General features: G+C 46.8%; 1 protein-coding gene across 1 annotated transcript; it reads left to right on the plus strand.

Moving 5' to 3' along the window:
- Positions 1-2,291: 2,291 nt before the first annotated feature.
- On the plus strand, positions 2,292-13,081 carry C1R (complement C1r). The gene is made up of 11 exons (XM_066260142.1): positions 2,292-2,445; positions 3,158-3,386; positions 4,627-4,819; positions 5,139-5,285; positions 5,372-5,568; positions 5,850-5,997; positions 6,106-6,227; positions 9,156-9,234; positions 9,606-9,761; positions 11,210-11,284; positions 12,008-13,081. Coding segments are annotated over exons 1-11 (2,118 nt in total). The 5' UTR covers positions 2,292-2,443; the 3' UTR covers positions 12,778-13,081.
- The last annotated feature ends 304 nt before the right edge of the window (positions 13,082-13,385 follow it).

Raw genomic sequence — 13,385 nt, forward strand, 5'->3', positions numbered from 1 at the left:
TGCAATTTGCTAGACAGGAGTTCCCTCTTTCTTGTCTCCTAATCTGGTCCGTATCCTTCTCCTCTATCTTTTGTTCTTCCTGACCTGACAGGATCATGTCATGGGTCAACCCTGCCATAAGAGTCATTCCTCAGCTCCAACATATAAGCCTGCTGGAGGAATCCTCCTGACCTTAGTTAACCTTGCATCTTTCAGAGCTCATCTGCTCTCTAACTACTGTACTTGGTGATGACCTGGTCACTGCCTAATGAGATCTGCCCCATCTTCATGAGTCCTTGCAGTCCATTGCCTAGGAAAGATCCTGGCACATTAAATAGGTTGCCCATTGATGGTGAATGAGTGGGTGGGTGGGTACAGGGATGGAGGAATTACTCTAATAGGGGAAACAAGCAAGATACATGGAAAAGACCTCAGAACTCAGAGGCCTGCTCTGTAGCCCAAACCTCCCTATGAAATGCAAAAGCATTTGAGCCATGGAGAGAGAGTTGATGAAGAATGAGGAGCCACTGAGCCATTTCACCCGCAGGTGTTGTAAAGTACCAAAGGCTACAGAATTAATATTAATATTTTAGGAGGCTTGGAGAACATTTTATTAATTTGGGTTAAGGTGTGCAGAGAAATTGTGAGAAATAGTCTCTGTACTGTGTGATTGGCATGACCAGGATGGCCCTTGGCATTGTATTGTAAATGCAAGGGGAGGAAAACATGGATTCCCAGACATTCCACCACACCTGTGGGGAAAGGGGTGAATGGCTAGCCAGGTGCAGGAAGAGAAAAGCCAAAATAAACCTTTTCTTATAGCAATGAGCCATTTGCAGGCATTTGTCCCCACCGAAACTACCTCTCCTATGTAAATGCGTGTGTGACTCTGGACAGAGAGATAGCAGATAAACACTAGATAATATAGGAAAGCCTTTAAATGCTTGGATATTTTTTATTTTATTTTATTTATTCATTTTTTTAGGGAGGAGAGAGAGACAGAGAGGGAGAGAGAGGAGAGAGAGGCAGAGAGAGAAGGGGGAGGAGCTAAGCATCAACTCCCATACGTGCCTTGACCAGGCAAGCCCAGGGTTTCGAACCGGCGACCTCAGCATTTCCAGGTCGACGCTTTATCCACTGCGCCACCACAGGTCAGGCGATAATATAGGAAAGCCTTTAATATGTAAAGAGACATCTTTCTACCATTGTGTTGACTTGTAAATTTTGTTTTCTCCAAAATGATGTGTGGTTTGCAAATTGAATGTGGTCCTATCATGTTAAAGGACATATGACTATAACCAATAGCAGTAAGGGGCTCCTAATTGCAATTTTTGCTTTTGTACTTCCCACTTACAAAACTATAAAAACTAAGTAGAACAAAGGGCCGGCGCACTCTCTGTCAGATTTCTGTCGGAGTTCCCGCCGCTTGGCCAAGCTAGACAATAAAGCTTTGATGTGTAAATGATAGACCTTGTTCCTGTCTTCCATATTTCGGGTCCCTCCAAATTTGGATTAACAAAGAAAGGCTCCCATGAAGAGCAAACCTTTAAAACAAGACACTGGGTCCTGGTAGATAGAAGAGACAAGAGCTCTCCTCCCTCCGAGAGACCTGGCTTCCTCTCAGATAACTCTTGGTCCATAGCCACCCCTATTGCCTAGCCTCAGGTAATTGTGACCCTCGAGGGCTCAAGCCCTGGACAAGGTGCTGAGGAAAAGAGAATGTCTGTACCCCCTCCCCAGCTGTCTTTGCTTCTCTAAGAGCCAAGGTTATTGCCAGGCCTGAATTCATTGAGGAAGGGAGGAAGAGTCTTAGAACAGACACAGCAATCCCTGTTCTATATCTAAGTGTCATTCATGAGTTCATGAAGTAGTAAGCCAGGGTCCTAATACAACCAAACTCCATTCTCCCCTTTCACACCTGCACTGCCCTCCTCTACCCCTGCCTCGTCACTCTGGCCTTTCCTGGACCAGGGCTCCTAGTTAGTAAGGACAGGACAAGCTGGGTTAATGAAAAAGAGCAGTCCAGAAAAGAGAGTCTTCTCAACTGTGATTTCCACTGCACTTTGGGTGGCACCCCTGTAAACACAGCAACAGCCTCTATGAAGGTCCCTGGAGAAAGGGAGAATTCAGATCAGATTTAGGAAACAAGACATCTGAGCCTCCAACTGAAGGCTGTCTTGTCCCTAAAAACTGACCCTTCCCCATATAGGCCAGCAGGTGGCACCACCATCGGGGAGTTCAAAACCAAAACTAAGTTGAATTGGAAACAGATTTTTTTTCAGTTTTGTTTATGCAAATAGTTCATTCCCTACAACATTTCTCCGGGAACAGTGCCCCCTCCCCCCTCCACAATCAGTCCCTCCCTCCCCCTTCCCTCCTCTGCATGACTGCTCTCTCTCTCTCTCTACAGAGTGGATGAAGACGCTGTCAGGAGAGTCCAGGATCCAAAAACAGGACTTGAGAAATGTGAGTAAGGCTAACGGGAACCGAGGAGGGAGGGAGAAACCAGAGGAGAGAACCGTGGGCATGGGAGGCAACCTTGACCCAAAATTTACTCAGGGAAATAAGAACAGCCTTCTCCTCCCCAAAGCCCTTATCTATTCCGATGTGCACACTCATGCACACTCTCAAACACATAGCCCCCCATCCCTCCTCCTGAGGACAAAAAGAGACGTTATATATGTGAGGTGAGGTGACATCCCCTTCTCTCTCCTAGCTCATAGCAGAGGAGCAACAAAATGGGGACAACCCACTCTGCCCTACAGGGGTGTCCTCTGTGTGCCACTCCAAACTCCCGAGTCTGCTTCTCCCAGAGGCCTTTGCTGAGCCTTGAGGAGCCCTGTCAGAGAACCATGACTGGAAACCCTCACCCTCAATGAACTGGTCCCAAGCCAGCCTTATTCTGGGAATGGGAGGGGAGAGATTTGACAGGACAGGGTGGGGGTATGGGGAGAGAGGTGAAGGCAGTGTGAGGACCTCTAGACTGGACATTGTCCTGGGGGAGAACAATCAATACAGCGGCTGCAGAGACCAGCCTCCCCATTCCACTCACAGCCACCTGGCACATCTGTCAGGTTTAGAACAGGCAGAGAGGAAAATGCCCAGTGGTGTGACCATCCATCCCCCACCCCAGTCACTGCCCAACCAGCCCTCCAGACACCCTCTTTCTTTTTGGCAGGTGGCTTTTATACCTCCTGGCATCAGTCCTGTTCTGCAGGGTGGGAGGCTCCATCCCTACACATCAGGAACTCTATGGGGAGGTGACTTCCCCTCTGTACCCCAAGCCTTACCCCAACAACTTTGAGACAACTACTGTGATCACAGTCCCCACGGGATACAGGGTGAAGCTCGTCTTCTGGCAGTTCGACCTGGAGCCTTCTGAGGGCTGTTTCTATGACTATGTCAAGGTAGGAAGGCAGGTCGGGAGGGCAGAGGGAGAGCAGGATGGCTCTGTAACCTGAGGACTTGTGCTCTAACCACCCTGGATAGCACTCCCCATCCATGGACACAGCCCCAGCCCTATAAGCTGATGGCCGAGTGGAGTTCTTGGAGTCAGGTGATGCCATGAATGGTGCCCACCATTCAGTTTTAGAGGGCTTCGTGAGCAGTGGGGTAGAGAAACACAAGGGAGGAAAGGAATAGTCCCCACTCAGGAACTTTACATTTACAGGAATCAGAAAAACCTTCCCAGTCTGTTTTCTTGCTTTGAAAAATGACTGTGCCTCGGTTTCCCTGATTCTATGGAGAATACCACCATGACTGCCTGCCTTGTCAGGAACACAGAAACGTGGGCAGAAAAATGTGTGCAGTGGTAGCTCAAGCATAGTCTTCAGCAAGGACAATAGGTTCAGTCCCCTCCCCTCTGTAACAACCAAGAGTGCCCTCCCAGCCCAGTCTTTCTACACTCAATAGAAAGGAGATTCTAGATTCAGGGTTCAAGTAGAACCTATACACGGCCAAGGAATACCATTCCCAGGAGGCTGTGAGACAATAACATGAAAATGATATCTATTCCTAGTCTAGAGGGCTTGAGAAGTTTGCAGTGTTCTGGGGAGGGCTCTTGGTGGCAGAGATAATGAAGGCCAGGATTGGGAAAAAGATGTCTGCTTTTGATGGGTTAATGACTCATGAAAAAAGGATATAAGGAAAGCTAGTTGTTGATGCTAAGGCTGGTGGGCCCCAGATACTCACATTCAGCTATGTGTGTCAAGAGACATGGATGATGTGAGTGGTTTGAATAAGGTAAGGTGGAATAACAAGATAGAAATTAAAGCAGATCGGTTCCGGCTCTAGGAATAAAGGAAAGATAAAAGCCAGGTAGAGACAACCAGGATTCCAGTGGAAGACAGGCATGGGAGGCGGTGGGAATGCAGAAAAGTCTGACACACGCTGGGAGAACATAAACAAGAAAGAGGCAGAAGAGAACATGCAAAGAGTTAGCCAATGGGAGACTCGGGTGGACAGATGAAAGTCTTCGGGTGAAGTTTGCACCAGGCAGAGCCCAGCAAGTGGAGACCAGCTAGCTGCCATTCCAGAAGTGGGGCATGATTCACAGTTTAGGACAAGAGAAGGAGGACCGTCACTGACATTCCACCGAGGATGTGTCTCAACAGCCCTTCTTCCTACCCCTTGTCCTTCCTCCACCAGATCTCTGCTGATAAGAAAAACCTGGGGAGGTTCTGTGGGCAACTAGGCTCTCCCCTGGGCAACCCCCCAGGAAAGAAAGAATTTATATCAGAAGGAAACAAGATGCTACTGACCTTCCACACGGACTTCTCCAATGAGGAGAACGGCACCATCATGTTCTACAAAGGCTTTCTGGCCTACTACCAAGCCGTGGGTGAGTGGTCCCTGTGCGCCCTTTGTCAGGCCTCAGTCGTGTTGAATGGGGACTGAAAAAAGGGAATCTTGGATACAAAGAAGGAGGAAGCTGGCCTTCTTTATGTTTCCCCTCAATGGAGTTTTTCCAGAAAGGACACGTCAACCTGGGCTCTGTCCCCATTGGGTAGTTTCCAAAAAGCATAAGAGAGGCCTGGAGGTCCAGGTGGTCAGAAGCTGACTTGGTGTTGTGGCCTCTGGTGAGTGACCACTCCGAGACCAACACCACTACAGGAGTCCCTTAGCAGGAATTGAACCCTTCCTTCCGGAATCTCTTCCAGACCTTGATGAATGTGCTTCCCAACGAAACACAGTTGAGGAGAATCCCCAGCCCCTATGCCAACACCTTTGTCACAACTACGTCGGCGGCTATTTCTGTACCTGCCGTCCAGGCTATGAGCTTCAGAAGGATGGACTTTCCTGCCAGGGTGAGGTTGGGTGATGTGGAAGGGAGGCAGAGGCTGAACAAGGGCTTTCTGGCTGAACAGACCCCCTCCTGGCTCTGTTCCCACAGTTGAATGCAGCAGTGAGCTGTTCACAGAGCCATCAGGCTACATATCCAGCCTAGAGTACCCCCAGCCCTACCCCCCTGACCTGCGCTGCAACTACAGCATCAGAGTCGAACGGGGCTACACCGTCCACCTCAAGTTCCTAGAGCCTTTTGAAATTGATGACCACCAGCAAGTACACTGCCCCTATGACCAGCTACAGGTACAGCCACCCCACTCCCAAAGAAACCCCTCCCTCTCCTTCCCATCCCCACTTCTCATCCCTACTGCCAGCCGGACCCTCTGGCCAGTTGGGACAAGGATGACCAATATCACACATGGGATGGGCAAGCTTCTACACAACTGAAAGTGTGTCCTGGGGACCCCTTTTCCCCTCCAGCTGAAAACATATACAAAGCAAGATTCCCACTGTCACTGCCACTGCCCTGGCCCTCTGGGAAAATATCTGCATTGGAGAGATGACCCTTCCTCTTGCCCCACCAGATCTATGCCAGTGGGAGGAACATCGGTGAATACTGCGGGAACAAAAGACCCACTGACCTTGACACCAGCAGCAATGCTGTGGATCTGCTGTTCTTCACAGATGGGTCAGGGGACAGCCGGGGCTGGAAGCTGCACTACACCACGTCAAGTAATGTTACCTGGGCCTCCCCCACGAGCCAGCAGTGGGGCAGGATCAGGTAGGGAGAAAGAAGGCAAGTGGCTCTGAAATAAAAATGCCCTCTCGTCTCTGCCACAGTCATCAAATGCCCTCAGCCCAAAACTCTAGACGACTTCACCATCATCCAGGACCTGCAGCCTCAGTACGAGTTCCGTGACTATTTCATTGCCACCTGCAAACAAGGCTACCAGCTCATGGAGGTAAGAGCCCAGGGCTGAGGGAGAGAGCTGGCTCAGCATTCCAAGAGTAATTCAGATGTATAATCCAACAGCAGATTTAGGCTCAGCCCCAAATAGTGTCACAGATAGTAGCGCTGAAAGGGTCACCTGGTCTACCAGTTCTCAAACTTGACAGCACATACTGCTGTCTGGGTCCCCTGCTCAAGACTGATTCCACTGGTCTGGAGTGCAGCCTAGGCATCAGGATTACTTAAAGCCACCCAGGTGATTCTAATGTACAACCAATTCAAGAACTACTGACCCAGTCTAATAACTCATTGTAGAATTAGGAACTGAAAAGGCCGGGGCGGGAGTGGAGTATAAGGAGTGACTCACTTGACTTCACAATGATTTTGTATAGCAGGGACCTAGGCTAAATCTACCACTTTTCTCCATTGGTGGTCTCGCCCTGGGCCCACCATCCTGTCCTTTATAGACTCAAGAAAGAATGTGGTTTTACCCAATGTCCAATTTCACAAAAGCTTGTAAATTGAAGTGCTATTTTGAAAAACATACAATTGGAGTTACCTCTAGCCAGAGACCTGGGACTGGACATCCCATCTTTGTTCAATAGATTCACTTGGAAGGCTTAATCAGAATCAGAGGAAAGACTTTTGGTATGTCCCTAAGTAGTAGCTAATTCATTCAACAAATATTTTAAGTGCTTACTGAGTGTCAGGCAGTATTCTAGATGCAGGAGGTACAGTATAAAGAAACACACATATTCACACAGCCTTCACGGAGCTTACATTTTTGACAGTTACATCAAACTGAGTGAGCTAGATGAATTGCTCTTTACTGTAAGATGCCTCCTGCTACAGCAGACGACTGGGTATCCTGGGCCCAGAAGACTGGACATACTCTGCTCTGGTTACAGCCCTCCCTTTTCTACACCATGCCCACCTTTCCTTTGACATTTATCATTCACATCATAGTATTTAAAGCAAATCACACAGAATCTCACAGTATTAATACTTTGCTCAGGCATCCTAGTTCTTTTTTTTTTTTTTTTTTTTTTACAGAGACAGACAGAGAGTCAGAGAGAGGGAAATACAGGGGCAGACAGACAGGAATGGAGAGATGAGAAGCATCAATCACTATTTTTTCGCTGCGCATTGCGACACCTTAGTTGTTCATTGATTGCTTTCTCATATGTGCCTTGACCACGGGCCTTCAGCAGACCGAGTAACCCCTTGCTCAAGCCAGCGACCTTGGGTCCAAGCTGGTGAGCTTTGCTCAAACCAGATGAGCCCACGCTCAAGCTGGCGACCTCAGGGTCTCGAACCTGGGTCCTCCGCATCCCAGTCTGACGCTCTATCCACTGCGCCACTGCCTGGTCAGGCCATCCTAGTTCTTGCACACATTCTCTTGCAATCTTTTCCAGGGCTAACACATTGTTCTCAATAAAATGCATTCACATTGTCCATATACTTTTCATTTCCGACAGTGTCATTTTCTTGCCTCATCCCTGCTATTTGCTCAACTGCAACAGCACTTAGCACATCAGTGTTTCAAGTACCCTGGGGAGGACTGGGCTGCACTAGTATTTTAGGAAAGGCCCTGACCCCTAAGAAAACTGCAGTCTAGGAGAGATGGAGTACTGCAGGCATAGCCTGGTAGAGAATTCGACAGAGAGAGCAGAATGGTTCTACTTGAGGAAAGAGTCTTCTGTTTCAATGCAGAAAACATACAACCAGGCTTGTTTTGTTTTGTTTTTATTTAAAATCATGGGCCTCCAAACTAATTTAAAATTGTGGGATGGGTAAAAACAATGAAGGGATTAAAAAATATAAATTGGCCAGATAGTTCAGTTGGTTAGAACATCATCCAGATGTTCCAATGTTGTGGGTTCCATCCCTGGTCAGGGCACATACAACAATCAACCAGTGAAAGCATCAATGAGCAGAACAATGAATCGATGCTTCTCTCTCACCCTCTCTCTCTCTCTAAAAATCAATAAATTTTTAAAAAAGAAAAAAACACAAATTGATAGCTCTAAAATAGTCACAGGGGCCCTGGCCAGTTGGCTCAGCAGTAAAGCATCAGCCCAGCATGTGGAAGCCCCTAGTTTGATTCCTAGTCAGGGCATAAAGGAGAAGCAACCATCTGCTTCTCTCCCCCTCCCCCTCTTCTCTCTCTCTCTCTCTCTCTCTCTCTTTCTCTTGCTCTCTCTAATCCCCTCCCGCAGCCATGACTTGAATGGTTCAAGCAAGTTGGCCCCAGGCACTGAGGATGGCTCCATGACCTCACCTCAGACACTAAAATAGCTCAGTTGCTGAGCAACAGAGCAACACCTCAGATGGGCAAAGCATCCCCGGGTAGAGGGCTTGCCGAGTGAATCCCAGTCAGGGCACATGCAGGAGTCTGTCTCTCTGCCTCCCACTTCTCACTTAATAAAAATAAAATAGTCACAGGGATGTACAGTACATAGGGAATACAGTCAATAATATTGAAATAATTATACATGGTGCCAGGTGTGTACTTGAATTATCAGGGAAATCACTTTGTAAATTATATAATTATCTAACCACTATGTCTAACCTGAAACTACTATAAAATTATATATATTGAATATAAAGTATAATAGAAAAAAAATTTAAATAAATTGAATAAATAAAACTTTGGGATTCAGCTAGACCTCAGTGGAAACAGACAAGAGTCTAGAGAGAGGATTATTGGGCCTGACAATTATCTCTTGCTCTGACTTTCTCCTGTGTGACTCAGTGCTCCAATGTGTAACTCTGGTCTGAGAGGACTGGCTAGGGAGAAGGATGGAAGAGACATATCCACAGGGGTGCTGAGTCTGGGAGACTGAGAGTTGTCTCTGAGCTCCCTACTGTGTGGGAAGGGGCGGGAAGGGAGCTGCAGTGCCTCCTTGTACTAATAGCACCTCTACCTGTGCTCAAACAGGGGGGCAAGGTGCTGCTCTCCTTCACAGCTGTCTGCCAGGATGATGGCACGTGGCATCGCGCTATGCCCAGGTGCAAGAGTAAGTCACAACTCATAATGTTTCTGCCCCTGGGGACCTCTAGCCCCCAACCTTAAGGACCTTGACTGAGAAGGGGAAAGGAGGGTCTGGAAGTAAACCTCTCCCAAAAAGACCCTGCCCTGGACTTGTCCTTTGAAGTCAATGGTCCATCTCAGGAACCAGGCAGCCCTCATCTCAGCAGGATTGATAGCCTCTTCCCACAACTGAATTTTACTCCATCCAGTTCCCATTTATCACAAGCTCCCCCAGACCCAATGGACCATATTTCTCTAAGGTTCTCAGCCTGTCCTGTGGGTAATCAATTCACATGCCTCCCACTGAAGTTCCAACTGTCACTGTCAGCTCTCCTATGGCCCTGTGTTCTCTCCCAGTCAAGGACTGTGGGCAGCCCCGAAGCCTGCGTAATGGAGACTTCAGTTATACCACCACAAAGGGGGTGAACACCTACCAGGCTCGTATCCAGTACTACTGCAATGAGCCATATTACAAGATGAAGACCAGAGATGGCAGCAGCGAGTCTGAGCAAGGTATGGACCCATGCAAACAGCAACGTTTCCCTTCTATCTTCTCAAGACATTTTCTGAGATTTCTTCCAATAGAATCCCTGAGGGATATATATGAAGGTATCTGCCCAAGACACTGACTGGCTTCAGGGGCCTAAAGAACAGTGCCAAGAGGCACCTAGGAAGATTAAAGAAGGAAGTACCTGAGTGATGAAGAACAACTTGAATTTCAAAAACAGCTCCCTCTCACCTCCACCACCACCATCTCTACCACCATCATCACCACCACCATCATCACCACCACCACCCCACCACCATCTCTACCACCACCATCACCACCACCATCATCCCCACCACCATCATCACCACTACCACCCCACCACCATCTCTACCACCACCATCACCACCACCACCCCACCACCATCTTTACCACCACAATCACCACCACCCCATTCATCTCTACCACCATCATACCCACCACCACCCACACCTTTACTACCATCATCAACACCACTATCATCATCCCCACCACCACCACCCACACCTCCACTACCATCATCAACACCACCACCATCATCCCCACAACCACCACCACCATACCATCAGTACCATCACCACTAATCCCAATAACAAACCATCACTAACAACAACACACAATCACCACCATTACTACCATCACCAACATCACCAACACAACCATTACCACCACTATAGCTATACCACTGGGACTTCCCCCAACATTCTACCCACACACCTCTCCAGGTTGCTATGCTGTGATGTTTTTCATTTAGTTTTACTAAACAACTCTGACATTCATCTATGGGTATCTTTAAAACATTCCTTAGCTAAATCACATACTTTCTGATTTGAAATGTGCAAAAAAAGAAAACAACTTATATATGGGTTGTATGTGGTATTATTTAAGAGCTAGGCTTTACCTTACTTTGCATCATGGTTCTGGAACTTAGAAGTTATATAACTTTGTATAAATTATTTAAGTTACAAGCCAAGTTTCCTTGGCTATAAAATGAGGGTAATAATGTTTACCTGCAAGTGTCACTCTGGCACTTCAATGGGATAATGCAGATAAGTGCTTAGAAACAAGCATGACGCATTGTCAACAATCAGAAATGTAGCTACCATTATTATCTACAAACCCACTACCGAGATACCAAGTCAGATAAGAGTTTGATAAGTCACTAAGTTTTGTGTCTACTTTCACAAATAGGGATCACATCAAACATATAGTTAAGTATTCTAATATTTTTACATAACATTAAAACAAAAATATATACATGAAGCCTCTTTACACTTTGATACTCCACTCATATATTTGAAACTTTCCCTTCCTTGATCCTTGTCCATGCTGGTTCTGAGTCTCCCTGCCCAACACAATCAGTGCTCACTGACCTCTGCAGCCTGGTTTCCCTACCCGCTACCTCCCAGCCTGATCATAGCCCTTCTCCTCTCAGGAGTATACACCTGCACAGCCCAGGGCATTTGGAAGAATGAACAGGAAGGAGAGAAGATTCCGCGGTGTTTGCCAGGTGAGTGGAATGAGTGGAAACCCTCTGGAGCCATCCTTGGCGCCTTTTGCAACCCTTAGGGCACCAGAAGAAGCATGTACAAAGAGTGGAGGCAAAGCAAGTGGAGAGACACTCTAACTTGAAGTTGAAAATAGACAGAAAGATGCCTGGCCTGTGGTGGCGCAATAGATAAACCTTTGGCCTGGAATGCCAAGGTTGCCGGTTCGAAACCCTGGGCTTCCCTGGTCAAGGCACATACAACAAGCAAACAATGAATAACTAACATGAAGCAACTATGAGTTGATATTTCCCATTCCATGCTCCCCTTTCTCTCCTGTCTCTGTAAAACCAATAAATAAAGTATTTTAAAAAAAAAAAAAAAGAAAAGAAAATAGACAGAAAGAGTAAGGGGAAAAGACAGAGGGTGTCCCAGGAGAACGGGAGAGAGAGACACAGAGAACTGAGAGCAGTCCTGATATTCCAGCATTTTCACTGAGCAGATGGGAAATCAAGAAATAAAAACAGTAACCAACAAACAACAACAACAAAAACAGGAAGAAGTAAACAAAAACAAGGAGAACAGGCTCTCAATAAGCCAGAGATGGAGTTATTGGAATAGAAGCAGAAAGAGGAGAGGGCCCCAAGCCAATAAAGGGGAACTGATTGACCTCAGGAGAGAAGAAGGGTGGGCCTGGAACTGACATGTCCTTGCCTGACTGTAGACCGTTTATTTCCCTTCTCTAGTGTGTGGGAAACCTGACCACCCTGTGGTTGAGAATCAGCGCATCATTGGAGGCAAAACGGCGAAGACAGGCAACTTTCCCTGGCAAGCACTCACCAACATCTATGGGCGAGGGGGTGGAGCCCTGCTGGGCGACCGCTGGATCCTCACAGCTGCCCACACTCTCTACCCCAAGGAACACCAAGCACAAGCCAATGCCTCCATAGATGTGTTCCTGGGTGATACAAGTGTGGAACGCATCATGAAACTAGGAAACCACCCTGTCCGCAGGGTCAGCATCCACCCAGACTACCGCCAGCATGAGGCCCACAATTTTGAGGGAGACATAGCCCTCCTGGAACTGGAAAATAGTGTCACCTTGGGCCCCAACCTTCTCCCTGTCTGCCTTCCTGACAATGAGACCTTCTATGATAGGGGCCTCATGGGCTATGTCAGTGGCTTTGGGATAATGGAGCATAGACTTGCTTACGACCTCAAATATGTCCGTCTGCCTGTAGCTCAGCGAGAGTTATGTGAGAGCTGGCTCCACAGTAAACAGAGGCATGATGTGTTCTCTCAAAACATGTTCTGTGCTGGAGAACCGACTCTAAAGCAGGATGCCTGTCAGGGAGATAGCGGAGGGGTCTTTGTAGTGAAGGATGAGAACAGTGACCGCTGGGTGGCCACCGGCATAGTATCCTGGGGCATCGGGTGTAGCAGAGGGTACGGCTTCTACACCAAACTACTCAACTATGTAGACTGGATCAAGAAAGAGATGGAGGAGCAGGGCTGAGCCAACAATTTAGTAGATCAGAATCCAGACAGCAGTGTGTAAAAAAAAAATTATCTGACTAGTCTCTGATAACCACTAAGAATCTATATTAAAATCACTGATGCAGAAAAATACTGTGTGAAATAAATTTTCTGTAATCCCATCCACATTCTTCATCTGAAACAGCTCAAAGGTCATCTTTGTTTCCTTCAGGATTATAGAAGATGTATCCTACAATTTCTAGTTATTGTTGTCCTCTTCCATTTTTATACCATTGAATAATTGTATAAAGCTCTTTCCAAATAAAATTTTATGGAAAATTCCAGTGTGTAAAATGAGTTAAACATAGTATTTAATCAATATAAAAACACTTAGTAAGGTCATATTTAATATATTTTACTTTGGAAGGCAATGAGAACGATTAAGTTTATGCACACATTTACAATTATGGCTGTAGACCATTTATTTCCATATTTTGTTTTGATTGTACAATATGAAGAGAATTCTGATTTTCCCACATATGTAGTTGCTAATATAACAGCTCTTTTAACAGCTCACCTTCCAATTTTGACATATTCCTTAACAGAGGAGTGGTATGAAATTTTTGTTTCCAAGTTGAATCATTAACA

This window comes from Saccopteryx bilineata, chromosome 1 (assembly GCF_036850765.1).
Source record: "Saccopteryx bilineata isolate mSacBil1 chromosome 1, mSacBil1_pri_phased_curated, whole genome shotgun sequence".
Classification (NCBI taxonomy): Eukaryota; Metazoa; Chordata; class Mammalia; order Chiroptera; family Emballonuridae; genus Saccopteryx; species Saccopteryx bilineata.

Bases quoted from the DNA above. Each gene is read 5' to 3' on its own strand.
- C1R (XM_066260142.1), top strand. The intron at 5,998-6,105 runs GTAATGTTACCT...TCTCTGCCACAG, and splicing joins GCTGCACTACACCACGTCAA to TCATCAAATGCCCTCAGCCC. The intron at 9,235-9,605 runs GTAAGTCACAAC...GTTCTCTCCCAG, and splicing joins CGCTATGCCCAGGTGCAAGA to TCAAGGACTGTGGGCAGCCC.